At 37.4% G+C, this 27786-nt stretch overlaps 1 protein-coding gene across 1 annotated transcript; it reads left to right on the plus strand.

Moving 5' to 3' along the window:
- SCG5 (secretogranin V) lies at positions 1 to 26755 on the plus strand (the record flags this gene model as incomplete). The annotated part of the gene is made up of 5 exons (XM_084287184.1): positions 1 to 217; positions 15038 to 15187; positions 18218 to 18330; positions 22795 to 22848; positions 26660 to 26755. Exons 1-5 carry the CDS (start codon positions 4 to 6, stop codon positions 26753 to 26755), a joined length of 627 nt encoding a protein of 208 aa, XP_084143310.1. The 5' UTR covers positions 1 to 3.
- Between the last annotated feature and the right edge of the window lie 1031 nt (positions 26756 to 27786).

The following is a 27786-nucleotide window of genomic DNA, read 5'->3' on the forward strand; positions in this document are numbered from 1 at the left end:
AGAATGACACCTGCCATGCTTTGTAACGTGATGTTCGTGCTGGCATTTGGATGGGCTTCAGCTTTCAGCCACAGCCCCAGGACCCCGGACAGGGTTTCTGAAGCAGACATTCAGAGGCTCCTCCATGGCGTCATGGAGCAGCTGGGTATTGCCAGGCCCCGTGTAGAATATCCAGCACACCAGGCTATGAACCTAGTTGGTCCACAGAGCATTGAAGGTAGCAAATTTCTGCTTTAAGTCATGGTGATTTATTGATTTACTTTTGTATCCTTTGGTAATAATTATTGTCTTGCATATGTGTATATGCAGAATATCCTGAACTTAAAATCACAAGTTTCTTCACCCTGTTGTTGTCCAACCGTCATCAGTCTGTTACTTTCCTTAAAGTGATGGTTTTAACAGAAGAAATAGTGTTGTTGTTGTTTTGTTTGTTTGTTGTTTTCTTTACAGGCTTTGTAGAAAAAAAATGCATTGTCTTAATAGTATCTGGCCTCTAGTATCTCAAAACAATTATTTACAAAACATTCCCCCCCCCCCCCCCCCCCCCCCGTATTGTGTATAAATATATCCCATATATTTTTCACATGAAATATATGTTAACTGTAGAACCCAAATCTCACAGATTTTTGGAAACATTTGTGGACTGGAAGAGACCCACCATTTGCGGTGTCGTACAAGACAAAATAAAGGGAGAAAACTCATGGGGGTGGGCGAGTTCCTACTTTCCCCAGAAGTCTATTTTGCCCTGGGGAAAGGACCAGCGATGTGGTGCACAGGGCTGTGGGTGGCATGGAGCCCCGAGCTCCAGCTGCAGGAGTGAAAAAGACAGAGTTTCTTTCCTCCTTGTGACTAGCAGTCGCAAATCAAGACTATGCTGCTCTGATGAATACAAAGGACTCAGGTTCATTTTTTTGGCCAGCATTTCTAGTCTCAGTGGAAGTTAAGTTTCCTTGGAGTCTGTTATAACAATGCAAACCATCTGAAATATCTGGCTCAAATGTTAGGGTATTGGGATAATGTTGCAAAATGCATTGCTATTTGTATTGTAATAAACTGGCCTTTATTTGGGGATTACAGCAAAAGGTTGAAGGTATGCAACTCAGAACATTATGGTTAACATGCAGGCATCAAAACAGAACAGAAAACCTCAGCCCTTCTCTGTCTCGCCATTAAGCCAGTTTGACATACCGTAGCAAATAGCTTGAAAGTTCACAGCAAGTCTGTGTTCCTTGTTTTCTTCACATTCAGATCTTACAACTGTCCTAGCCAAAGAGATAAAATTGCCCTAGTGAAGATGAAGAAGAGGACTAAAACTGAATATGCATCTCCACCAGATAATTGCAGACCTAAGTTTATATATTTTCTAAAGAAGCTTTCATCATCATCTGCTTTTCTGCAAACATATGTGTGAGAGAGAGAGAGTAAGCTTAGAGAGTAAAATTTGGTCCATGCCCTTCCCTCTTTTACTCCTTTATCAATGTTGATATGTAGAGAAATTGGGACAGACTAGTAGTTCTGGTAATTTTCTGGTAATTTTACTCTCCATCATCCTCTTTTCCTCAGTTTGTTTGTTTGTTTGTTTGTTTGTTTAACCCTAGAAGTATAAGAAGTAGCAAATTTCTGACCCCTGAGGTTTTGTGTGTAAACATATATATTGTTATTTTTTGAAAAGCTGATGAGTTGTGTTTGAGCCTGTTATGAAAAGTAAATATAGACCTAAGATAAATATTTCATCTCAGCTGTTTGCCATTACTCTTTAATTACAGTGTTAGCAAAAACAGATTAAGACTCTCTTCTCTTAAGTACTAAAACTTTTCTGATACCTGTGAAAATATAATAATATTAGTCATCCACACAATCTACCACAAAAAGCAGGTTGCACAACCCATTTTTTATTTAATTTTTTCTTCCTTTTTAAAATTTAAATAAAAATATTCCTTTTCTGTATATATAACAATAAAACTGAAAGGCAACCAATCTATTTTTTTTATTATATTTAACTTTCTACTTTTGATGAGATGAGAAAGACTTTCAAAAGAAGATTCAATTGTAGATGTTTAACAGCTTATTGAGAAATCTTTGCAAAAGCAGAGATGAATGACAGCAATCTGTATAGAAACAGACATGCAAATCCAGCCTTCATGTCAAACATTTCATAAACTCTTCTGTGGTAAGCTTTTCAGATAGTAATCTCTTGCTCTTTCTTCGATTTCTTGTGGTGATATATGTCTATTTATATACAGTTATATAGATGTCTGATGAAATACCTGATTAGAAACTTCAGCTTAAGAAAAATAATACTTTTGAATGTTTTGAAAGTGTTGGTTCCAGTTAACATGATCTTATGGCATCAAACATAACATTTTCTTATCCTGCCTTTTTAAAAAGTGCATAGAGCTCACCAAATTTTCACTGTGTTTCTTCTTAAATGTAGACCATGTATGACAGGAAAGCTAATCCAACAAATCCAGCATTTCATTCCCTACCATTGATTTTAAATATTACATTACGAAACACTTCAGAATTAACAGCACTCTATTTTATCCTCTTTGTATATTTTTTTTTGTATAATTGCAGCAAAAATTACATGGCGGGTTTGACTTTCCATTAGGTGTCTACTTTGGAAACAGAACTGCTAAAATGGCATGGTAAGACACATTCAAAATAGCCTAGTTTTGCAAGAGATGTGTAATACTTCCACATACGGTATCTGTCTGAAAAGCTGCAGTTGTGGCTGCTTTCCCCGCTGTCTGCCCACTAATCTTTTATTGCCAGGAGACCGACATTCCTGACCTCTGAGCTGCTCCCTTCAGCCAGCGTTTTCTAACCAAAACAAAGTAGGAAATGGATTAAAGCAAAGGCCTTGTCCCTTGGTGAGGAAGGCTCCCATGAGCCGTTGCCCCATTACAGGCAGAGGAAGCGTAGTGATTGGTGCAATAATAATATTGTGACCTTTTTGAACTGGCTTTTTTGGATTGGTGTAGTGCGTTGTTTTTGTATGTTTATTTGTTTTTTGATGTCATATACAAATATAAGGCAAAATTCCATCACACGATTTAGAAGCAGAATTTCCCCAGAGAAGGCACTCCAGTCTCCGTTCTGCTGAACAGAACTTGCAGGACTTTGTGGAATAAGGTTTCTGACAGTGCTGAGCTCTTAGATTTCACCTGTGCATCAGATGCCCCTTGGCCAACATACAAGGACTTGAACTGAGAAGCAGCAGCACAAGAAGCGGTAGCATGGGGTGTGATGTTTAAGCCAAAAAGCCTGAGCACAGGTGTTGGCTGACACATTGTCTGCGGACTGGCAGAGAGAGGACTTGCAATTAATATTCCCAGTGGTACATGTATAAACAGTAAACAATTTATGCTCGAGCTACAGAAAAAAATAACTGCACATGTTTTTAGATGACATCAGCTCTTATTCTTAGGGATTCACATGTGGGCTTTCCTCAGTGTGTAGTTACACAATCATCACTGGCCAATAATTGTGTATGCAAGTGCTTTTAAAAATCTACAATATAATAGAAGAGAAAACTAAGAGGGAAGGAAGGGCAGAAAGATACGGGCAGAAGTACTACAAACTCAAAAACAAAGGTCAATGGGAGTTTTCTCTTCAAATCAAGCGGGGAGGCAGGGACTGGAGTATATCACAGCAAAACAGGAGTTTCATGCTAAATGCTGTCAGTACCAAAGTGATAATTCACCAAATACTCTCATGAGGTGCTCTCTTTCTTGGGAATTTTTGCCCAAAAGTTGGGGAGAGTAGAAATGCGTATGAAACTCATTACCTGTCAGAAATTCTGAGCTGCCACGAGTGTTGATGTCTGTCCATTTTTCACTCCATAGTTTGCAGTGACCAATGTGGGCAGCTAAAGTGTGCTTCATCCCATCCCACTGTCATTATCACCAACCCATGGACCATTCTGGAATGCAAATATTTCTCATCTCGATCATGTCTTGCACCTCAGAATAATAATTTAAAAAGTCACAGTTTAACAATTCAATACATTTATTATGTTCCTACAGAAAACTGTTTGGATCATGTTTTTCCTAATAAAATGTTTTTTTGGACATTGCTCCACCAACTGTAGTGTAGACCTGAAGCTGGGTTGATAAGTGTGGCTGCCATCACCTTCAATAAAACCAGGATTACAAAAGATTTTCAAAAGGCCAAGGTTTCACCAATTACATGTATACTTTTGCAAATGAGGTGCTGTCAGGGAAAAAATAAATTGTGTAGCTTTGGAATTTGGAAAAATATTTAAGCTGCCATAATATAGACAAGTTTATGCTAACTGCCTTATTATAATGCAATCTTCTGAATGATTATCACAGTAACCTTTTCCAGCTGAATAAGATCTTAATTTTATACTTAAAAATACTATCGCTGCTAGTTCATAAACAGATTTCCTAATTATGGCCATTTTCCAACTGTGTTATCTACATTTTTTCCACTGTTAATCATCATATTTTGACTTTAAAACACTAAAAAACAGGTCGGATATGTTTCAAGGAACTATATATGGTCTTTCCTTTCCTTTCTACCTCTTCCCCCAAAATAAAGGTTAGGGTTTACTTGGCAGTAGTCAGTAAAGTCACAAGCTTGCTATGTACCAAAGGCAACTAGAAGATGCACATTTCAGAAAATAAAATTGTCAGCATGCTCTCTTTCCTGACTGACCAGATCAATTTCTTCATGATGGACAAAAAAAAAAAAAACAAAAACAAAACAAAACAAAACAAACAAACAAAAAAAAACCAGACAACTAAACAAAAAAGCACCAAACACATACAGCTTGTTATTTAAAAGACGAAGTTACTGCCTTTTATGTTGAAATCTGGTAATACCAGTCTACTTTTTTCTCCTTCCTTTATGTCTGTCCATTTACCTGTTATCTCAGGTGAATCTGCTAAAATAGGAGTAGAGTCTAGCAGATGCCTGACAGCAATTTCTTGGCAGATTAAACTCTGTGCACTCTAGTCTTGCCATCACCGAAGGAGACTGAAGGTCCTGAGGACAATGGGAGTGAGCAGCGGCTTTCACCTCCCAGGGGCCATACTGGCTACCAAGGTGACATCAGTCCTCATCTGCTGCTGGAGCTCTCTGAGCTGAGTAGAAGCAGTTTTCAGGATAAATATATCACAAAAATGTGAATTAGAAAAAGATGCACTGGAGTGGCTTACCAGTGCTGCAGAGAGGAGGAAGAAATACGTAAAAACAACATATAATTTTTTAAAATGAGAATCTGTGTTTCTGTAGTTACTGTTTTGCTTTATTACTGCATGAGCACCACTATGATATATTCAGGTTTCCTACTAAGAATAACAGGGCTGCATCTATGTTAACAGCACAAAATAATAGGATATATGTCTTCAGCTTTTCAAAAACAGGTGCTTTTTTCTGCCTGTCAGAGTTCAAAAAGTAAGAGACTATGTGATTTTTTCTTTCTTTCCTTGCATATTTATAAATTTAGCCAATATTTAGTGTTTTTGAGGGGCAGAAGGGATGAAGAGGTGAATCGTGTGTGGTTTCAGTGCCCAGATTAGCAACACCTCTCGCAGGCACTGGGGGGCACCAGTAGCCCAGCGCGGGCAGTTCAGAGCGCTTCAGAATGGTAAAAGCGAAATCTTTTACTTTCGCAAATATTGTCTGCTTACATTTTCGTTTCCTCCTGTACAATCCAACATGACAGAAAGCTTCTCAGTTGATTTTTTGTTGTTGACTTTGGCTTGGTTTGGCTGTTATGTTTTTATTTCTTAAAAACCATCCAAACAAAATTATAGTTGTCAGAGGTGCTGGCGTGACAGCTGAGAGGCTAAAGGTTTCGATCTGCAGAAGAGTCCTAATGTTGTCGACCTCAATGAAAACACTCAATAATGTCTCTTTAATCCTGATCTTTTGTAGGAATAATAAAAAAAAAAAAAAATACAGTGTCTCTTCGGGAATGAGCAAGGCTTTTCAGCCTCCTGCAGAGACTTCTTATAGCTGCTGAGGAAAGGCTGGGTTTCATTTAGTTATTTAGAAAGGAAATATATACTTGTTTCTCATTTTAGAAAAAATAAAAAATAAGTTAGTTTGTTTTTGCCTGAATGAGATTATAAAACTCAAGGAGCCTGGAAAATTTTGTTGATATCTTCACTAAGAACTAACGACTTATCAGCACAGGCTACATACAAATGTGCCTTGCATAAAATGTACATTATGAGAAAAACATGCAGAATATTCACATATTACATTTTCCAAATAAGATGGGCAGTGCTGAATTGCCTTGCTGTCTGCCCTGTAACACGCCTACAAGGCTGCTACTTTCTTCCCACAAAAATGGTTCAATCCCCTTGTTGCTTGTGAATGAACCTGGTGAAACTAAGACAAAAATGACTGACCACTGCACTCATTTGCTGTTGGGCTACTGTGTGCTATGCCTGTGCCCCAGCACATTTGCACGTCCTTGGGTGACTGGAAGCAATATCCACTGACAGAGGCAGGGGAACAGAACATCTGAGGGTCAGCAAGCATGACGATGGTGTGGCGGCATCCCCTCTGTTCTCGTTTACATCCCCTGTGCCAGCATCTGGGGGTAGCAGCCATAGGAGTCACTGGGCTGGCACCGTGCCGCTGGGCTGGGGCAGACCTCCCACTGCCAATTTTGCTGCTTCGGGGCCACTTTGTAGTGTCAATTTGGTGCACAGAGACCACACAATGGTTTGGGATTTGGATTATTGTATCTGTTCTATAGAGAAAGTCCTGCTGCAGTTAAAACATACAGTTACATTCACAGTGGGACTGCTTTTGCTGAAGCACACATGACTTTAATCAAACACTGTGTTATGGGCCTGACATTTAACAAAGAAAATCAAACGCCAACATCACTCTACTAGTCTGTAGTCTCTGCTTTCAGGGTTGGTTTTGGTTTGGTTTTCAAATTAATGAAAAAGCCTAACAAATATTATTTCAAAATTTAATATGGCATCTTGGATTTGCGACATAAACTGAAAATGGTAAAGCTGTACTTTTTATATATAAATATGGTAGACATCTGGATTTGTATAGATCTTATTAAAAATATTTAACATTGTCTTTGCATTTTATTCCAGAATTATAAAGTCAGATACAGCCAGAGATAGAGTACCAGGAGGTGGTGCATGTCTTAAGAGAAGCAATTTAAGATGTTAATTCCTGAATTTAAAAGCTAGGAGCCAAATTACAGTGGTGCTTTATAGCGGGTTTTCTTCATCTGAAATTGCACATAAAATAGTTTATACCTATATATCCATAAACAGAAGAATAACAAGATTTGAACCTTTATTTTCTTTTTCTTTTTTTTTTTTTTTTTTTAATTGTGTGTGTATGCAGTCTCCTCTTTTTGTGGTGGCAGGAGAGGGTTCAGGTGTCACTGTTGTAGAGAACCAAGAAGATAAAGTAAACCCAGCTCATGAAATTTCCCACTAACTTTGTGACCAGCTGCTGTGCAATACAGACCTCTGCTGCTATTTGCTATCTCTGAAAGTTACTACCAACGGAGAAATCAGTTTGAGATGGGGCCCTTTTGTGGAAGAAAGGTGGCAGGTCTGCAGGAATTAGAAGTAGATTCTCATGTACCTAAAGGTAATTAATCAAATAGAATGGGATTAGGCAAATGTTTATATCCATTATTGTATTTTTGTGCATGTTAGTAGAGGGAAATAAACTGAAAAGGGAGGCAAGAAATCTGAGGAGGAGGTGGAATATGTTAGCTTCTGTATTGTCTATTGCTTTACAGTACTACTGTTTTCTAGTGTTGGCAGATGGTATGCAGAAATTTAATACAAAATTGTAAAATTTTATCTAGCAATGAAATATGCTCCATAAGTATTTAAAAATCTGCCAGTGAAGATTGGCCAAATTATGATGAGCTCATGTTTTCTAAGATTTTTTCCCTGCTTGTCTTTCACAAGCATAAAATAAGTCCTTGGGTGCATTTATTAGGATTTATACTTTATTGCAATTGTTCTCACAGTCATGTGCATTTTCCCTGCTCCCATCTGGATTTTAAATTAACTTGCAGTAAAGAAAGATTCCTTAATTTATTTGGTTCTATGAAAAGATATTTTAAAAGTCTAGACAAAGAGGAGATTCTCGCTTTTCTGGATTGTGGTGTAGTGTGCAGAAGATAGGATCTCTGGCATGCTCCAGAGGTTTCCAGAACTATTCTCTTTGTGCTTCCCATTGTGAATGCTTTCAGCAGTGCCCTCACAGCTGCTTTGAGAATGAATGGGAGGAGGAATGTTCTCAGCTGCTGAGCGGGAGAGAGAAACAAACCAGCTTCTCCCCTTGGGATGCTTGAGTGCATCAGGTTATCCAGCCTGGGTCCCTATCACAGATCGAAGAGCAGTTTGGCCTGGTCTTACCTCACCCTTGTGTCTCCATTGGGTGTCAGTGCTTGTACTCAAGTGCAGGAAAACCTGCATCTTGACTCAGGCTGTGCTGGTGGAATTAGTGAAGAGAAAGGCCTCTGTATCTGTGGTTGTGAGGCTGTACAGCTCACCAAAACAGAGACTTGGGAAACCTGTAACCTCACACTGCTGCTGTTGATATGATCATTTCTGGGAATTAGAAAACCTATGCTGGTTGCACTTGTCAGAGTTTGCAGTTGTTAAGCAAAGCTTTGAAATGCTTCTGGTGAAGAACCAGCTGGGACTTTGTGCCATCTGCATGAAAAATAGAATTGAAGTGGATATGAATGTGAAACAAGCATGAAAACTTCATAAAGTTCAGTGGAACAGAGGATAGAAAACATGGTCCCGTTCTAGGTAAATCAGCTGCTTCTGTGCTTCCCATTGTAGGATCCAGAGGCATATTTTGCTGTATGTTGGTAGTGATATATCTTTTGGACTTCCCACAGACCCATGTCAATGCCAGTGAATAAAGTGCTCTACTCCTTAGCTGGCACGTCTGCATTTATAGGATGGGAATAGTGTCCCATACCTTGTGAGATAACGTAGATCATCTGCTTCCTTCTGTTGTCTGTTTTCACAAAGCCATGTGCTGCACACATCATCATTAGATTACACTTTATATGCCAGGAACAGGCACATGTTTCTTGCTGGACATGCTTTTCCTTGACCCTGCAGGTTCACAGTAGCTGGAAGTCAATGTGGAAAAGGCTGCTAATTGCCGTAGGCTGCACTTTGTAAAAAGGCTGAGCTTATCTACACGGTGAAGTGAGAAAGCTTTCTTCTCAGGCTGAAGGCAAATTAATATAGCCATTACAGAACTGCTGAACAAAAGGAGACAGAAGAGATTGCTTTGGTGCTCTGTCAGCAAGTGAACTGCTAGATATTTTTATTGTGTTTGCAATTTGAATAATGAATAATAATAGCATATAGGCTACTGTTATAAATTCTTTGTGAGAGAGGCATGGGCGTTGTTTGGTCCCAGCCATTTCACAATAAAAGCGTTTTGCATCTTAAATATCTGTACTGTTTGTAATTAAAATATGGGATAAAACTGAATCATCCACAGAAAACAAGGTCAGTAATTGTGTGATGTGTGTGCTAAAGCTTTACAAAATACATTGAGAGGAATTTGTCCCTCTGCAGAGAAAAGGAAAATTAATGTTTACAGTTTAAAGAAACTTTATGCCATTAAGAAGAGAGGAAGCTGACTCTGGAATCTGGGATGCTTTTTTATGTGCAGTTGTAGTTTGCTTGGGTTTCCCCAGGCATGCTCTTAAATGGCTAAGGAAGTTGGCTAGATTTGCTTTTTTCCATTCTTGGTTCTCTTGTGCACTTTCTCCTTCCCTGTTCTCTTATTTATCAGCTTTTGTGGAATAAATAAATGTTATTGTTTCTAATTTCTTCTGTGCCACTTATTTCCTGACCTTGATTGATCTCAGCAACAAAGAGTAGGACTTTAAGATGAAACTAGCTGAAAACTCAGAGGGGGAAATGCTGTAAAGTTTCCAATTATGTTAGAAAGGGTAAGAAAAATTAAAATGCATTTCTTGCTTTTTTTTTTTTTTTTTTTTTTTTTTACATTCATGATATTTTGGACAGTTTGAATTAATCAAATTACATTGTGGGGACTCTTGCAGATAAGAAATGAAATGAAAAAGGTTAGTGGCTGATGTCCCATTTTAAGGTACAGAAGTATCAGAAAGCATACTGATGAACTTGCCTTTGATTAGGAATTAGACATTACTTTTGAATGCAGCAGTGACACAGCAAAGGTAGATAGGGCAGGATGACTGGTGTCGGAAGTGCAGGATAGTATGGAAAGCTGTCACAATTAAAGGAAAAAGCTGTTCCTGGACCAGAGAGGACACACTGGAAAAGGTGTTGAAGATTTTCACCAGTTACAAGAACTAATAGTCTAGATTAACAAAACATTTTGAAAAGAAGTAAAGATGGTATCGAATCTCTGATTATCATCTATTTAAATTTAATGAATTAACTTACAGCAGAGAAATAATATACCATACAGATCTTGGAGACCAGCCTGGGATGCTGCCTGCTAGAGTTCTTCAGACAGTTAAGTTTGCTTTGCATGCCTGGCGAAATTCAAGGCAGCTGCAAAGAGCTGCCAGAGGAGTCTCCCCATGTGAAGAATTCCTCTCCAGCATCACATTTCCCTGTCTATCATTTCCTGTACTGGTCATCATGTGAGAGAAAATGGCAAAAAGGGTGCATGTCAGACAGATTCTTGGTACACTTCATCTCAAGCTGGCAATGGCTCCCTGGGGAACCTTACACAAGTGGGATAAGGTATACCAGTCTTCCCTTGCAGCTCATACTTGGCGTTTGTACAGCTCAAGATGGATTGAAAGAAGTGCACTTCTCATGCGGGAGGACTCTTCCTCTATGTGTCTAGGAGGGCTTGGGCACTTTAGAAATCTAAATGCTTCATGATATTTAAGAGCAAAAAGGTGAAAAGTAGAATAGCAAGCGTAACTCTGATAATAAAGGGCTTTAATTTGGGACTTGTTTACTCACAGCTGACACAATCTGTTCCATTTTGTTCTTCTGTGCTAAGATTGGCCAAAGAACCTCTTTTCTGAATTTTTTAATGGGGTAACCTTATCTACACAATGAAGCAGGAAACTATTCTACTCAGACTGAAAAGGAAACATGTCCCATTATTTGTCTTGAAATGTTTTACAAAAGTTTTACATTTTTTTGAAGATCAGTTCTTACTGGCCTTATTGAAATGACTTTCAGGGGGTAGTGGTGGCTGGTTGTATTAAATAAGAAGGATTATTTCTGAGAGCAGATGTCTTTCAGTTGTACTTTGTGCCACTAACAGATGGGTAGCAGCAACCAGAACTTCAGCTTTTCCATCAGATCTGTTTTATCAGGGGAAATATTCAATACTGGCAGGAGACTAGTTGCTCTCTGTCCTTCCTTTTCTCCCTTTTTCCCTTTTCCCTTTTTTTTTTTTTTTTTTTCCCCACTTCTAAGAACAGAGTGGTTTTGTTGTCCTCCGAGCCACAGAGACAGTATTATTGCTACAGAGAAATGAGCTAAAATGTGTACTTTAAATTTTTAGTCATTCCAAGTATCTCTAATTGAGATGATAGTAGCAGTTGGTGAGATAATTAAAGACTTTTCCAGGATTATATGAATGTGGGGAGCAATTGATCCATTTCTTCTTTTCCACTCTACAACAGTTCATGACCAGTACCAGAACATGGCTACGTATATGCATATGTTTCAAATGAAATCCAAAGCTTAGTTATGACAATACAGACCTCAGTCCAAAAGACCTAAACTTCTAGTTTATCCTATAGGGAAGTAAAATAACCACATGCTTACACAGATATCCCACACATGAAAGGGAGCTGATTATTTTTGTTTTACTTTTTCTGCTAGTACATACTGCACAAAGCCAGTTCATACAAGAAGCAAGGAGAGAGGAGAAAAACATACAGCTGTCTAGCCCATCCTTTCTCAGTACAGGACTGTTCTCTGTACCATCCCTCTGGGTTTCTCTAGTCCAGTTTCAAACGATATAACAATGGTGTTTCTCATGCTATGCTTGGATAGGAAATTACAAAAAATTCCTCAATATTTAGTCTTCTTGTCTTTTTACTTCAGTCTCTTCCTCAAGGTTTGGTAGAGACCCATTTTGTGCTATTTTTTTTACACGGTAGTGTGTATGTTTGTGTTACAATATTTTGACTTGGTAGCTGCCATATATTTAATCCTAATATGTTGCTTAATATCAATAACATTACAATACCAAAACTAATGCAGTTAGTGAATAACTGTACATAATACTCACATTTAGTATATTCATAGCATTTCATTTTTATTATTGCAGTCTTGACTGAATGGACTATTTATCACAGCTTATAAGGAATGATCTTTGCTAACACTATTAAGTCACTCAAGCGTGCTAAATTGTGGCACCAGAGCAGGTGCTATTGTATCCAGTTCTTTTGGAAAGAAAGGAAAAACCCTTAAATGATCCTGAACATTTATACCTAAAGGAAACAATCTTTTATATTAATATAAAAAGATTGTTTTGTACTCAGTCAAAAGAATTCTTGGCAGTCAGTTTAAACTTGCCTGTATATATAGCACGCTGGAGCCTGCTAAGTACCTCTGTTTTCTTTATGGATGAAGCCTTGGTGCCAAGAGGTCTGCACCACATGCAAGTGTAGATACGCTTGTATCTGATGGATTGTCCCATAGTGAACCACATTGTATACAGGATGTTCAAACATGTATTGATTATGTGGTTCTTTAGTTTACAGCAGAATTATAATCTGATGCTTTAAAGTACATATATGCAATCAATCTTCATGTGAAGGATCTCAGTACAGAAATATTTTATGCTGTATATTAGATATTTGAACAATGCCATTAGAAAAAAATGTATATTATACATTTTTAATGTATCTCCGTAGCATTATTGTGAATTTATACAGTTCTTTCAAGCATCATCTTTGTGTTGACTATGAACTGTAAATGTATAATAAAGTTCATAGTGTGTGTAACTATTTTCAGGTTTTAGTACCACATCTCATAGTCAGCTACATGAGCTACAAACCTCATATAACACAGTTACAAAGTTTTTATAGGACTACGTTTATGTTTGTTACAAATCTGTAAAACTTTCCTTCAACATTGCATTATAGAATAAGAAATTTGTATTTGAGGGGAAAAATAACATTTTGATTAGATTTTAGTCCGTCATGCAAATAAAATTTAAATATATATGCTTAAAGACTAAGTTGCTTCTGGTACTATGGTGCCAACTTCCAACTGCTTATTTGTGAAATACGGAAAACTTGACAGAACTACTACTTCTAAGTGTAGAAACAGATACAAAATTTCTTAAGACTGATTTATGCTAGCAATTTTTGAGAGGGATTATGTTAGTTTACAATGCCTAGCTGCATAAAAAATGCAGCTTATGCTGGTAGTATTTATTTGTAATTCAGGACAGGAGTACTTGAATGATTCTTCTGGAGCAGCTTGCATTTTCAGAAACTTTATTCCAATCTTTTGGAGCTATGATAATTATATAAATTGAAAATAATACTTTGTTGATAAGACAATGATCATGTTATTTACCTAAACAGTTTTATCTGCATTCACTCTTTAACTCATATTTTTACATCACTCAAATTCCTTTTCCTCTCATTCACTGGTAGTGGAATCTCTCAATGGACATTACATTTTTAGTCCTCACTATATACTGTTTTAAAAACGTTGTGCTGTCACACAACCATCTCAGTACTCAAATATACATTAGCTGTTGCTGCAGTATGTGTGGTGTTTGCTTTATGGCAGGACAAAGAGCATACTTGAAACTAAGTTTTCATTGGTCTAAAATGCAAAAGAATGCTGTACTCTTTGAAGTACTTAGAAAACTCCTCAAGCAGCTGGGTTTTAACATTTAGATGCATTTGGCCAGTAATGCATGCACAAAATATAAAATACAAAACAAAACAAAAGCCCTTGAGCACATACATAATTGTAGAAAAGAATATAGAGAGATTGGACTGAGCTTGGTTCCCAAAACTCTTGTGGAAGACCCTGATTATCAGAGGTGAGGAGCCCAAGGCTGAGGTGCATGGGAGAAGGAAGGAGAGCCACAGCCTGCTCCCCCTTCCCCAGTCCCACTGGTTGCAGCATGCCTGTTGTGTTGCACTTGCCCAGGAGCAGGAAACACCTCTGCCTGCCCTGCCTGGCAGGGTTATGGAGAGCTGCTGCATTACCACAGGGCTGCGCGCTGCCATTGTGACCTGACAGTCATGGTGCCCTGTGTCCTGCAGGACAGGTATGAAAGCTTGAATCTAGTACTGAGCTAGTAGACAAAGGTGTAAAAGTCACTGAATGTGATGTTTTGTACCAAAATGACTGCAGTGTAGGTGTACGTGCACAAGAATGCCTTGTATACGTCCAGTGTATGAACTCTTAGTCACTTTTCACTGTTAGTGCAGGCAACTTAAATTTGCATTTAGGAAACAGTTTGATTTTAAAGTCATTTTTCTGGCTGTATATAACCAAATTTGATATGGTGTATTGAATCCCTTCACATGACTGAATTTATTAAAGTATAAATAATATGCAAGGCTGTAAACATAGTATTATTTCCTTTTACATTGTCATTAATGTGGCATGATGATATCTTGCCACATCTTCTTCAGTTATTACTTGCTTCAGTGAACGATAATATCATCAGTGAGTGAAGATTATATAGTAAATATTTTAAGTTCCGTTACTGACTCATGTTGCTTTGTCTTTGCATTTTCTTACCTATAAATTATATAGTTAATAATAATTAAAAAGGGGGGGAGGGGGAGAGGGAAAGAAACCCTGAGATTAATAAGCAGCCAACTTTGTTTCCTAGTTTAATTTCTTGTTACCTGTTATTTGATTTAGGTCACATGGTGATATTTCTAAAAGAGACTTTTGAAATCTAAATTGGATCTGTCTCTGTAAAAATTATACATATTTTTAAAACCTAAATCTGGATTACTTAGAGAAACTAAAGCATTTATACTTTTCATCTTGTAAAAAGGCTGTGTATAAATCTTCTTTGCTAGGTGGTGCACATGAAGGTCTCCAGCACTTGGGTCCTTATGGCAATATCCCAAATATCGTGGCTGAGCTGACAGGAGATAATATACCAAAGGATTTCAGTGAAGATCAAGGATATCCTGACCCCCCAAATCCCTGTCCTATTGGAAAAACAGGTAATTCTGCTGCAGCCTTCGTACCTCTGCATTGACTGTGCTACTGAGTCTTCCAGTGATGTGCTAAGCAGTACAACAGTTGATCACTGATGTGTGTTTCCTGTCTTTTTGTACCCTGGGAGAAGAACTGTAGAGCAATCAGTTGTTTTATATTAGATTTTATTTATATATATATATATATATATATATATATATATATATATATATATGCACCTTCTCTATCGCTATATGTCTGCTAGAGAAGGTGAGATGGAAGAAATCATCTTGACCTTGGAGTAGAAGTTGGTGAGTTTTGTGATAGAATCTTGTTCCTGAGGGAGTTCATTTTTAGGCTGGCCCCTGAAAGAAAAAAAAAAAAAAAAGTTACTGTTCTGTACAGATGAGGTTTACCCTTATTTTGGAGACTTTCATTGTGCCAAGAAGAATGAAACTGTCTGCCCTGATCTCCAACCCAGACCATGAGTCAATATTTAAGATACCTTGGCTCCCATCCATGTGGCTTTATAGCTCACTGAGGGTGCATCCCCGCCAAGAAATGGAGAACTATGTGGACGTACCCCAACTCATTACAAGCAAGCTAGCTCCAGCAGAGTAGCAGTGCAGCTGGGGAGAGTGGGAGCAGTGGTATACCTGAGACACCTAGCGCGTCCCTCATTTGGTCGGACCAGTGTGTTTCCTAAGCCATACACATGGCTAGTGCTCAGTGGTCTCTCAAGCAGCACTACATGTGCATGATATAGACATACCCTAAGGAAATAGATCTTTTTTCCTGTTACTTGAGCCAAGGAATGATTTCCAGTACAGAAAATAGTAGTAAAATACCCATTGGCTGCCTTGGATGCTGGAACTCGGAATGGGAATGAGCACTCTTTTTTTTCTGTCGCTTTTTATTTGTGAGCTAAGAGATCCTTTCAAAATCTTTTCTCTTCAGTCTTCATTTATGCTCTTTGGTAATGCAAAACAGTTGTCCACATTTTTATTTAAAAATATTCTAACTAGCTTAGAACTGATTTAAAAAATTGTCGTGAGAAGCTTTGCAAACAATGTTTTTACATTGCATTCAAAACATCATATAATGAAAGAAATCCAAATAGCCATCCACACTGATTTCTATTACAGCCTGTTTGGTGATAATGGCTGCATCACTTCTGAAGTAGTCTCATCTTCCATTTGTTCAATATAGCTGCGTCTGACAGGTTGCAAATGATGTTTTCTCACACACAAAAGCACATAGACTTTTTATCTGCTGTGCTTGTCCAGCAAACTTCTGTAAGTGATTAAATAAATAAAAACCTGGCATCCAGAGAAATGACTTTGAAAATCCCTTTAATTTTTCTTTCTTAGGTGAAATAAAGGTTGCTATCTAGACCAGTACAGTCAGATAGGAGCATGGGGAGAATTCCTCGAGAAGTGCTGCCTGCTCAGATAAACTCTGCCATAGGTACGCTGAGAGCGAAGATAGCATCTACTAGGATTAGAGTAAAATGTTTTTCAGAGCCTTAAATGGAAATTCAAGTGGTGACTGTTAAAACTGTATTATGCATACAAATTACCGGAGGCCTTCCTCAATCAGGTCTGTGGATTTGCTTAATGGAAAACAATTTTTCCAGTCACTGTCTACATATGCACATTCCACAGCAGGAATACATAAGCCTCGAGCACTTGAGTTTGAAGACTTTTTGATTAGCAGTCGCAGAGGGCACACATATGTCCAGCTTCTCTTTGTGTTTTCTACCCAAAGTCATAGACATAGACAATGTGAGGAGGTGAACCACATTTCTGTTGTCACCTACTTCTCTCCTGAGATGGCCTTGTCCCTGCTGAGACTGAAATAAATTTTAAGTGCTCCTAGTTAAAAAAAATATTAGTTTAAGTGCACAGAAACTAAGTGCGCAGTTTCTGTCTGTTAGCTAGCATGGTTACTTTTCCCACTTCTTACATTTTTTTCTTCCTAAAGAGAAAAGAAAGAAAATGGGATCCACTGGAATAAACCTCCTTAGGTCATTTAATTAATTCATTTTTATGTTAGGTCTTTACTGTTTCCCACATCTAAAGGAAAAAAATGATCCACCTATAAAGTTTTGTACAAGATGATCACACAAGAATGGAAGGGAAGGTCCAGTGTTCCTTCTGTAGTGTCTGTCTTCTGGTGGATGCATCTGCTTGCTGCCCAGTGTCATGCCCAGTGTGGTGGCATCTCCTTGGGTATGTCTGTGAGCAACAGGGATTGCAAGTGCATGATGCTGGCAATGAAAAGAGAGCTTCAAGAGCAAAACTCTATCCAAAGAGCTGATCTGGCCTCAAGTTCCTGAATTGTTGTTTAATCTAAAGGTCACTTATTTTGGTAAAAAGTCCATAAGCAGACTTTTAAAAAAGATATTATCCTTGACATGACAATGTCTGCAAAGCCATCCATTGTGATAAAAGAGATTTCTACACTCATCAGATTAGTATCAATCTGCACAAATACCCTTAGCATACAGCTTCTGCCACATTGCATTTTTAAGGGAATGTATGACGTGTAAACAAATTTAATCTATTTTTAACAAAATAGCAAACCAGAAATGGAGCCCCACAAATAGCTAATTAGTGAAGGAAATTCTGCCTTTGCTTACAGACTCATTTTACCATGAGCTTCAAAAGTATTGTTTAAACAATTTCTATCACTTCCTGAGGGCATTTAAAAATTAAAATAAGATCCCTTCCAAATCAGTGTAACAAGCAGTTCCATGTAAAATTAATCTCAATCACTGCTTTAAAAGAAAAACAAAAAGGAGATGGGAGAGCTTGGAAAATAAATTTTGTTAGTTTTGGAGTTTCAATAAATTGTGGGGTTCTTCAATAAATATGGATCCTGACAAACTCCTTTCAAAAGATAAAAAAAATAAAATAAAATTGTATTTCCAGTTGTCCAGTTCTTTATATGCTTTTTTAAATTGCAAAACTACATTTAAAAAGTTTGCTTCTAAAAGTGGATATCTGTGTTTTAAAGCTACTAAGGACTCACTGCTTTCTAACATGCCTTTGTAGTCAATGATGGGTGTCTAGAAAACACCCCCGACACAGCGGAGTTCAGCAGGGAATACCAGCTGCACCAACACCTTTTTGATCCAGAGCATGACTATCCCAATGTGGGCAAGTGGGTGAGTTGATATTCTTGATATGTTGATATTCTTGCTGCTTGTGAACCTGAGTTTCATCTGCTGCTGCCTCAGATACTACAGAACCACAAGGAGAATACTGGGCTGATTGCTGGTAGAATTATCACCCTAAAGGAAGCCTCTTAAAAAGATGAACTTGCCCTTACAAATATAGAAATAGCGGCTAAGAAAAATGATCGATGAAAAGCCCATAAAAGCAGAAAATAGAAACCCCTGTCTCATTATGTCCCAAAGCATGACAGCTATGTATGTGCGTGATAAATGCAGCAAACCACATTTCAAAATGCGGTGCGCCTGTAGCCAAAATCGGCTCAGCTTGTTATCATGAGGCTCCAGAACATAAGTGGGTTCCTGGGCAGAGCCTGGCGCAAATCAGACTGGGGCGGGTAAGCAGTGCGGAAGGGGGCAGTTTGTCTTTGTGCTGTTGTTTTCCCCTTCCACTGCTTTTGGCTTGCATAGGAGCAGAGCATCAGTAGGCTCTATTGGAGCTATTTTATGGTATTTTTTTAAAAAACTATTTTATACATTGCATATAATAAATACAGTGAGCTACACTAAGGGTAAAAATCTTGCTTTACACATACAAGGACTTTAATAACTCCAGCTAGACTATTTCTTCAGGCTAGAGGCTCCAAAGAAAGCTCTGCCGCTTAATCTTAGATTACATCAGTTAAATGTCCGATCCCAAATCCATCTTCAGGCGCCAGGAAAACAATAACAATGATCATAATTTATGCTGCTAGAGCAAATCATGAAATCTCATTATACATTGTTACAGCACTTTACTTAAGATTGCCCTAAACCCGTGCTCTCTAAGCGTATATCGATAAATAGACATGTTTGGCAGCCTCTTCTCCGGCTGTAATTGTGAGACAATGATTCATCGTTCATGATCAAACCAATGTAAGATTTATAGTCTTAATTACTTATGTGAGTGCTAAATTTCTACAGACAATCATGCCAAAAATCCAAATTTTGGAAACCCCTGTTGCATTCTAAGTAATTACCATCAAAGGTTTTCATTTTAAAAACACCAGATGGTGAACTTTATTATTTATGCCAGATAATGCTGTTAGTTTTCTTATTATTTAAAAGTAATTTACTTTCATAATGCCACTTTGAAGACTATAATAACACTTCTGCAAATCTTTGGCCTACAGCATTATTTCAGAATCAATGTACATACTGTGTTGTCATCAGCAACACACATAGTTAACAAATAGTAGGTAATCCTTAGCGAATACTGGCCTTTTTTCATTTCTCCATCCATCACTACTAATTTAGGGAATAAACTACTCACATGTGGATTAAAAGAGATTGTTAGGTCCCAAACAGTAATCATATCTAGCTTCAGCAGAGCCAAGTCCCAATCTTTTTAATCAGAGATGAAACAGCTGGTAATGTACATGAGTAAATGTTCTGCCGAGATCCAGGAGTATTGCCCTGACTGCCTCCTCACTGTATATTACTACACATTAAAAAGATTGGGAAATACAGTGGTATCCATTTTTATGGCTGCTTTTGTTATTTTTCCCTTGCCAGAAAAAAATGAGAGCTGAAAAGCACTCTAAAAATTAGCTATCTGAGACTTTATAAAGGAGAAAGAAAGTCGATCAGATCTTTCTCTTAGGTCACTTACTGTCATCTGGGCGAGGTCAGGCATAAATGAACATCCCAGGGGGGTCAGGGGTAAAAAGAGAAAGTTCAGCTTTGTTTTCTTAAGCCAGTATCAGTGCAAATAGTAAATTGAAAGCAACGATGTTTTTCAACAACACTTTTTTCTACTGAAATAGTGAATAACATTTCACTCTCAGGGTAGAAATAATGCCAGTTGTGCTTATCAGCTAGAGAGGAGGGATCAAACTCAGTAGAAAGAAATTGAAATGGGAAGCAAGAAGGAAAACATACCACAAGACTGATCTCCTTGTTAAAAGAAGCTGCCCTCTCTGGCTTCCTAATTTTACCGAAATCCTGAAACTAGTCACTTACAGATTTCATTTTATTCCAACTTCAGTTATAATGAGCAGTGTTAAGTGCATCTCACTTTGCCAACTGACATTTTAAAATAGCTGGCTGGCAATGGTGGTTATTATTAATGGTGGGTTCTGTAGGTTCGGTACCCATCTTCAGTTTCAGACAATAGATACAGGTTATTGAATTCAATGTAGTATGCTTGATGTAATAGCAATTATCATGCTTGATATTCCTGATGGACTGCAAATTGACTAACGCAGGAATAAAAAAGCCCTCTTGAAAGTGTGCAACCTTGGTAATGCAATTTTCCTTTTCACTTTTGCTTAATAATTGTGCAAGCCCACATTACAGAGCTGCTGATCATTACTGACCTAAACAAGTTTCAGTGACCTCTGAAAGATTGAAGGGTAAATCTTTCTGGCACTGGTTGCAATCATTTTAGTTCCTGAGTTCTTCTGCCCAAATCCCAACCTCCAAGTACCTGGTGGGTGCAAGGGAAGCTCCAGAAGCAAGAGGGAAGCAGTGATTCCTTGTGCCACTGCTGTTCCTGCAGTCCTGAGGCCCTGCAATGTGCCAGGAGTTCCCCTTCACTCTCCTCCCAAAGCAACATCTCCTCATCAGGCGTGCAGCTCATCTCCAGCTGAGGCTCATTTTTAGCTGGGGAAGCTCTGTGCCTCCACGCCTAAGAAGCCCCAGGCGCATGGTGAGAACAGCGAGTGCTTCACAGGCAAAATTCAGCAGCCGATGAGCTCAGGGCCTTACACCACAGCACACATTTCCAGAGCTGTGGCTCGCCATTCATGCATACCCGTAGATCGTGCTTCATAACCCCCTTTGCTTTGCACTGCATGCAGTGCTTAAAAGTAGTAGTTACGGTCTTAAGGCATTCCCAAACAGACAAGGCACATATGACCTTCCTGAGCAGGAACACTTCAATTGTAAGGAATTTTCCAGAGGGACAGGAATGTTAGCTTCAGTAGTCATGAAATTGTTCTTATTTCAGCGACGTTATTTTTCCTCTCATGAAAAGTATAGCCATATAGTTTATGAAGAGAGGCTTCAGTGGCACTTTGTTACTACAGAGAATAATTTACACTTTTTTTTAAATGTTAAATTTACGTTTTCCCTAAGTGAGTTTGCACAAATGACTAACCAAGAATGTCTCTCTTGGCCAACTTCATCTCTGTTCCCTTTTGGCACAGTTCGGATAAAATAACTGAGGTTGGGCAAGAGATAGGCCTTGCGAATTTTGGGCTTAATGAACATGAGAAGTACAAACCAGACAATTTTGGCAGATGTCATTGTAACACTTGAAAATGTTTGTTTTTTCTCATATCAAGGCTGTGCAGAGGGTAGAAGTGTTTTGGTGAATTTGTCTCGCACTAGAATTACACTTTCTATTTATATAATCAACGTTAGGTCAGTTGTTTATAGCAGAATTAATGGCTTTGTTTATACAGTGTTCTGCTTTTATACATCTAATTCTTCTTTCCTTCCATTTTCAGGTTAGGGTCTTGTTTTGTTTTTCTGTATAATACACAACTGAAACAAAATGTGTTGAGCATGTGTGTGTTATTCCAGACTTTATTAGAACTTACTACTTGTATGAAATATAACAATATGTGGATGCACTCATATAAACCATGGTCAGAGGGTGTTTTTTTTTTTGTGTGTGTGTGTTGTTTTTTTCTTTTCTTTTTTTTCTTTTCTTATTTTTTTTTTTTTCTCATCATCATAACTTTCCTTTCTGCCAAGATGTTTTTGGCAGTTTTTAAAAGGTTCACCATTAAAAATGTTATGGACCAAATGGTTTTTAGAAACTTTATTGAGGGCACTACTTAAACAAAGGAAGAATTGGCGCTAAACTCATTTCAGCAGAACTTTGCACTGGAAAGTGTTGATATCTGGAAGGGAATAAGCAAAGACAACAAAACAGTAGGAATCACACTGACTGTAGTTTTTAAAATTCATTAGAAAATCCCTTGTAAAAGAAATATTTTTGCTTCTGTTCTCATCACCTCAAATCTATAGAAAGATGTATCAGAGTAACTTCTCTCCCTCCCCCTCTCCATTTTTTTCTTTTTTTTTTCTCTTTTTTTTCTTCCTTTTTTTTTTTTTTTTTTAATGTATATGTATTTTTACTATGTATGTGGGACATTATGTGGGACTTCCAACCTATATCATTATACAGGCATGTACTTAGTGTGCTTCTGCATTAAGCTCAAAGATACAGTGCAACACAGTGGAAAATTACTGGCTTTTTAGTTGTTGATGAGACTGACTGTTCCTGAAGAACTGAAAATGTTTATCTGGATATTTCTGCTAACATTCTGGATATATTTATCTTTCCTGTAAAACTACACACCCATCTAAACTTGCTTATGAATTGTTCATATGCTAATATTTAATAGGAAGAGTAGTATTTTTAAAAGAGTGTAATGAGTTTGATGGCTATGTTTTTTCCCCTTCCAGAGCAAGAATTTACTCTTTGAGAAGATTAATGGTGGTCCGAAAAGAAGAAGGAGGGTAACTATCAGAATAATTTATTGTCCCTCTATCATCTACAGAGCTAATAAGAACTAAAATCATACTGCTGAAAAAGAAAGTTAGCCTAATGCATCCATGTTATACCTTAGGTAATGCCTGAAGGCAGGGAATGTCTGTGATAAGCTACTACAGCAGGCTTGGTGACTGTCACTGAGTACAAGATGTAATTCGCTAAAGCCTGTTGCATTCTGAAGATGCACTTCAATGCAGAGCATTTGTTGACAAACTTTGTATTATCTGTGGTGATCCTGATTCCATGAAGCCATCTGAAATTACTCAGATTTCTTTAAAACAAAATAAAATTTTTCATATTAAATGTATCAGTAAAACTAATTACCACTACCCATATGTGTCAGTATGTGTTTGGGTGTAAATGACAGCAGAATTGGTGCTTAAGCCTATGAAATTCAACTAACTTGCATACTGCAAAGCGGCTCAGAATTAAACTCCTAGCTCTGTGTCCCACTTGCTGGGCAGACAAGGATGAATGGGTTGTTACCTTGCTGGCCCTTACACCGAGGAGATACACATACCACAGAGAATTTTTGCACAGTTCGTGTCACTATATTCTCTTGTTTTTCAGTAGCATCAGCTTGTCTTTTATCACTTTCAGACAGAGTAGCAGTCTTTAGCTTTGCTGCTGGTGTATTTTTTTTACAAGAAGAAAACGAGGCTTTACATTAAGAAGCCTAGTTCTCTGCCAAAAAAAAAAAAAAATGTAGCTTTGTAAAATATGACAGCACAATTTATACTGTAAATGAAGTAAACTTGGGTTGAAATAACTGAAGCATAAGTGAAGGTGATTTATTTATTTATTTATTTGTCTGTTTAACTCTCAAACCTAAAGTTCTTTCCAGAAAGGGAAAAGTCAGCTGATTTCTTACTGATTCACACATAACTGGTAATAAACCCTGGTCGATTATAGGTAATGACCTATCTTCAGCTTAGTGTCTGCCTTCCATTTCCATTTGATTTTCAAGTTACATAAAAGAAAATGAAAAAGTGTGGACATACTATATTTGGTCTCAAGTAAGTAAATTTTACTCTGGAAAGATAAATATAGAACACCATTAGAACACTCATTAGAATACTATGTTAAAGTATGATTGGTGAGATAGATACATAAGAAGAAATAGTACATATACACATTTTCTGTTCATGTGCTGAGTGATATAATCAAATATAAGGCAACTAATGGCTGTAGAGACGTGACAGACCCTGTGGGCAGGAATAACCCAGAATTTAAGAGGTGAAAGTGTCAGTTTCTTTCTTTGCAGCAGATTTTTTTTTCTTCTTAGCATGGGTGTATCATTTAGGTGTGAATTTAACATCATTTAAATTATCTTACTGTTTTGAGAGTAATACTGTAGTGGTTGCTAATGCTGTAATAAACTATTTGGAATTGTCACTGTATCAACAGCAGGATAATCTAGAGATGACAGCAGTGGAATGGTGTTTTTTTTCCAGATACCAAAAAGCCCATATGACACCCTCTTAGCTGCTGTGCTCCCTGTCACTCCTCTGTGCCCTTCTACACCAATGGAATTTACTGAGGACAGTTGCTGGCAACAAATTGCTCTTTTGGGTCAGGACATCCCAGTGTTAGATTAGAGCACATCTCCAAAAGTCCCATGTCTGGGGATTTTTGGGCTGTCCATGGAGAGGAAGGGCACTGTACAATGCTGTACAATGCTATAGCATAACCATCAAAGGGGGTCTATGGGATTATACAAAACCACAAAACCTAAGTATTTGTGCATAAATGTATGTTTATATAGATGTATATAAATATACATCTGCACACACAGGCATATACATACATACGCAGTACTTATAGCAAAGGTATGTATTTACTATTTGCCACTGTGTTAAACTTTTGCAGCCTTTGCAGTGGAAGACAAGGAGGTGTACGGGGTCCTCTAATTTAACTAGTGATTCTCACTTTGTTGAATTTCTATATATGAGCACTATCTAATACCCTGAATATGACAGGAGTTCTGTAACAGAGTCACACTGTACACAGCTCTGAGCCTACAGCAAAGGTATTCCTGAACCACATTGCTTTGAATTCTACACAGCTGTATGGGATTAAAAAAATTTTAGCCTTATCAGCCAGAATTTTTGCATTATATTTTGTGTTTTCTTTTGTCTGTTGAGGATACTTTTTTTTTCTTTCTTTTTTTTTTTTTTTTTTTTAATGTATTCTCATTCTCTTCTACTTTATTTCAAAAAGTAGCAAGCAAGTACCATTCCAAAAAAAAGACCAATTAATCTTCCTAAGAATCTTCAAATAATTCCTAGAAGTTTATGCAACAGCTGAATTTCACTAAATTAACATTAAACAGAACTTCTTTTAACAAACACAAACAAATCATTTACATGTGTCTTATTTTTAACAATTTAGAGCATTAAATTACTGTTAGTTTTATTTTCAAAGATTTTTCCACACTCATTTCTGGTTCTTAATACTCTTATGTTTTCACTTGTAGCAGGCAAAGCATTCAGAAACAATAAAAAACAAAAGGGCTGCTCTGCGCTGTGATCAAGTATTAATGATAGCTTCCACAAATATGGCCAAACTCAGGAACTTAAATGCAAATAAAAACAAATCCAAATATTTTCCAGAGATTTGACAAATACTTGCGATATTTGAAAAGAAATATTTCATGTATATTTTAAAGTTTTTTTCTTTGTTTGTTTTTGCCTAGCTTTGAACTCCTAGGTTTTAGTGAAAGAGACTTCTCAAGAAAAGTACCTATCTCTATGTCTCTACGATAGAGAAGTCTGATGAGAATCAGGAGATACTAGAAAATTTGAATTCCTCTGAAGTTTATCCTTAGAGAGGCAAATAATTTTTATTGTCATCAAAAACCAGCACACTATATTTTTTGTCTATATTCATGAAGAAGAGAACATGCATTTGCATTTTGCATACATGGACACAGTGGGTGTAAATAATACTCTTTTAATTTTAAAACTCCACAAAGCTGATTGATACTTGCAGATACAATTAACACATTTTAATTAATTGGTACAGATAAAATTCAAGCAGAGGCTTTCTACATTACCATGATGTCCAAACAGTTTTGAGACAGGATCTGTTCATCTTCAGTCTCACGTTGTGCTGCTTACATGGCGCAAAGAGAAGTTAAAGCCTCGCCAGGGATCTTCTTTCCAGCATTCCCTTGTTCTGGCAGTGGTACGAGGGCCATTTCCTATGCCAAAATTTTGCTTGGCTCTGCTTCTGTGCCAGCAGTTTTTTATCTCAGCATCAAGAAAGGGAGCAAAGATGGGTTTTCCGGTGAGATGGGCTGAAGAGAAGACTTAGGTTAAAAATGGTGTCATAGTATCTAGGTCCATCAGGGAGCAGTGATTTAAGCTAAAGGTTACCTGTACAGTCACAGTGAGTTCTGTCCTGCCTCAAGAGTGAGGGGATTAGATCTGCTGCTTCTCTGTTGAACTGGGAAAGGAGGAGCGGAGCAAAAAGACAGTGTTTAACCCAGCCTGTCCTGTACTCTGTGTAGTCCTCCTCCACTTGTTCACACTGTGGGGTAGGTAGCAGTTTTTTGTTTTTAGTGGATTGGGTTAAATTCTCACTCACAAAAAATGTATTAGAAAGCATAGCACTGATTGACTTTTAGATTTTACTCCCTGGGAGCAATTTTTGTTCTTCATCTGTTAATGTTTGACAGATATGAAATATATGTATATATCCACTTTTCCTAGTTACCTTTTCTGTATTTTCCTGTTTCTAATAAATATTAATAATTTTATGGTTTTTTTTTTTCAGAGTGTGAACCCATATCTGCAAGGACAGCGACTGGACAATGTTGTAGCGAAGAAGTCTGTTCCACATTTTTCTGATGAAGACAAGGGTCCTGAATAAGTACAATAAAAATGAATGATGAAAACTCATGCCATCCTTTGCTAGATCGTAATATTGCTTATATATAATCATCTATTAAAATCCTCGTGAATGGCAGCATGTTTATTATTTATATAATTGTAGATGAAAAACAGCTGTATTTATAACAGTATGTTCTCCTAGATAACAAAAATATGGTTCTGCTTTTCGTTAAGCTATGGTAAAAGGACATTTCTGTTGTTTTTATTTTAGTCATGGAGCAAACTTTTAAAATGTTAGTCATTTTAATAGCTAACGTGAGGTAAATGGTCTTAATGAGCAGCTTGTAAATAGGAAGATGTAAAAAAATGCCCTGTCTGACTCCAGCATTTAATCTTAAATGTTACTATGTTTGACACATGAAAATTATAGTTTTATGTTTTGTTCACAAATATTGTTACTTAGCAAAGACAAAGTATTTATTTTACCCAGAGAATTTTGGCTTTTGGTCTATTTTAATAAACATTTAAGCAATCTACAAGGTTTGCAAAGTGACGTTTTCCAAAATATTTCATAGGCTCATCTGTCTCAGTTATTTCTGTGCAAATTTAAAAATTAAAAAGCTGCTTTTTTTATTCTGTCCGCTGGAATACTTTTCTGTTAGTTTTAATCATTCCATGTCCACAACTTTCCTGAACCCTTGTGCATTTTCCTTCATTATCAATAGCACTTTGGGGTGGAAGTTAATCTTCCCCTCTGTTCTTTTGTCTTAGTAAAGGCAGCATTTGTGCATAATGAAGTGCTTAAAGTGTCCCTGGGATATAAGTGAAGATGGAGACAGTTATCTGTGTTAATAAGGTTGTGCCAACATCCTCTGAATACAAATCCAGGATGTGCAGGTCATAGCAGTTGATGATCTTCTAAAAAGTTTTGATACTCCAATAACACTGGTAGCTATCACTGCTCTTGAAGTTACTCCAGGAGGCTTTAAACTGCCCTTTTTCCCCTAGGACCTGAGGAACTTTATATGGCAGCAAACTGAGCTATGGATTTCTTAAAGATGAGAATACAAA

The sequence above is a fragment of the Netta rufina genome (genome assembly GCF_964035555.1).
Source record: "Netta rufina genome assembly, chromosome: 5".
NCBI lineage: Eukaryota > Metazoa > Chordata > Aves > Anseriformes > Anatidae > Netta > Netta rufina.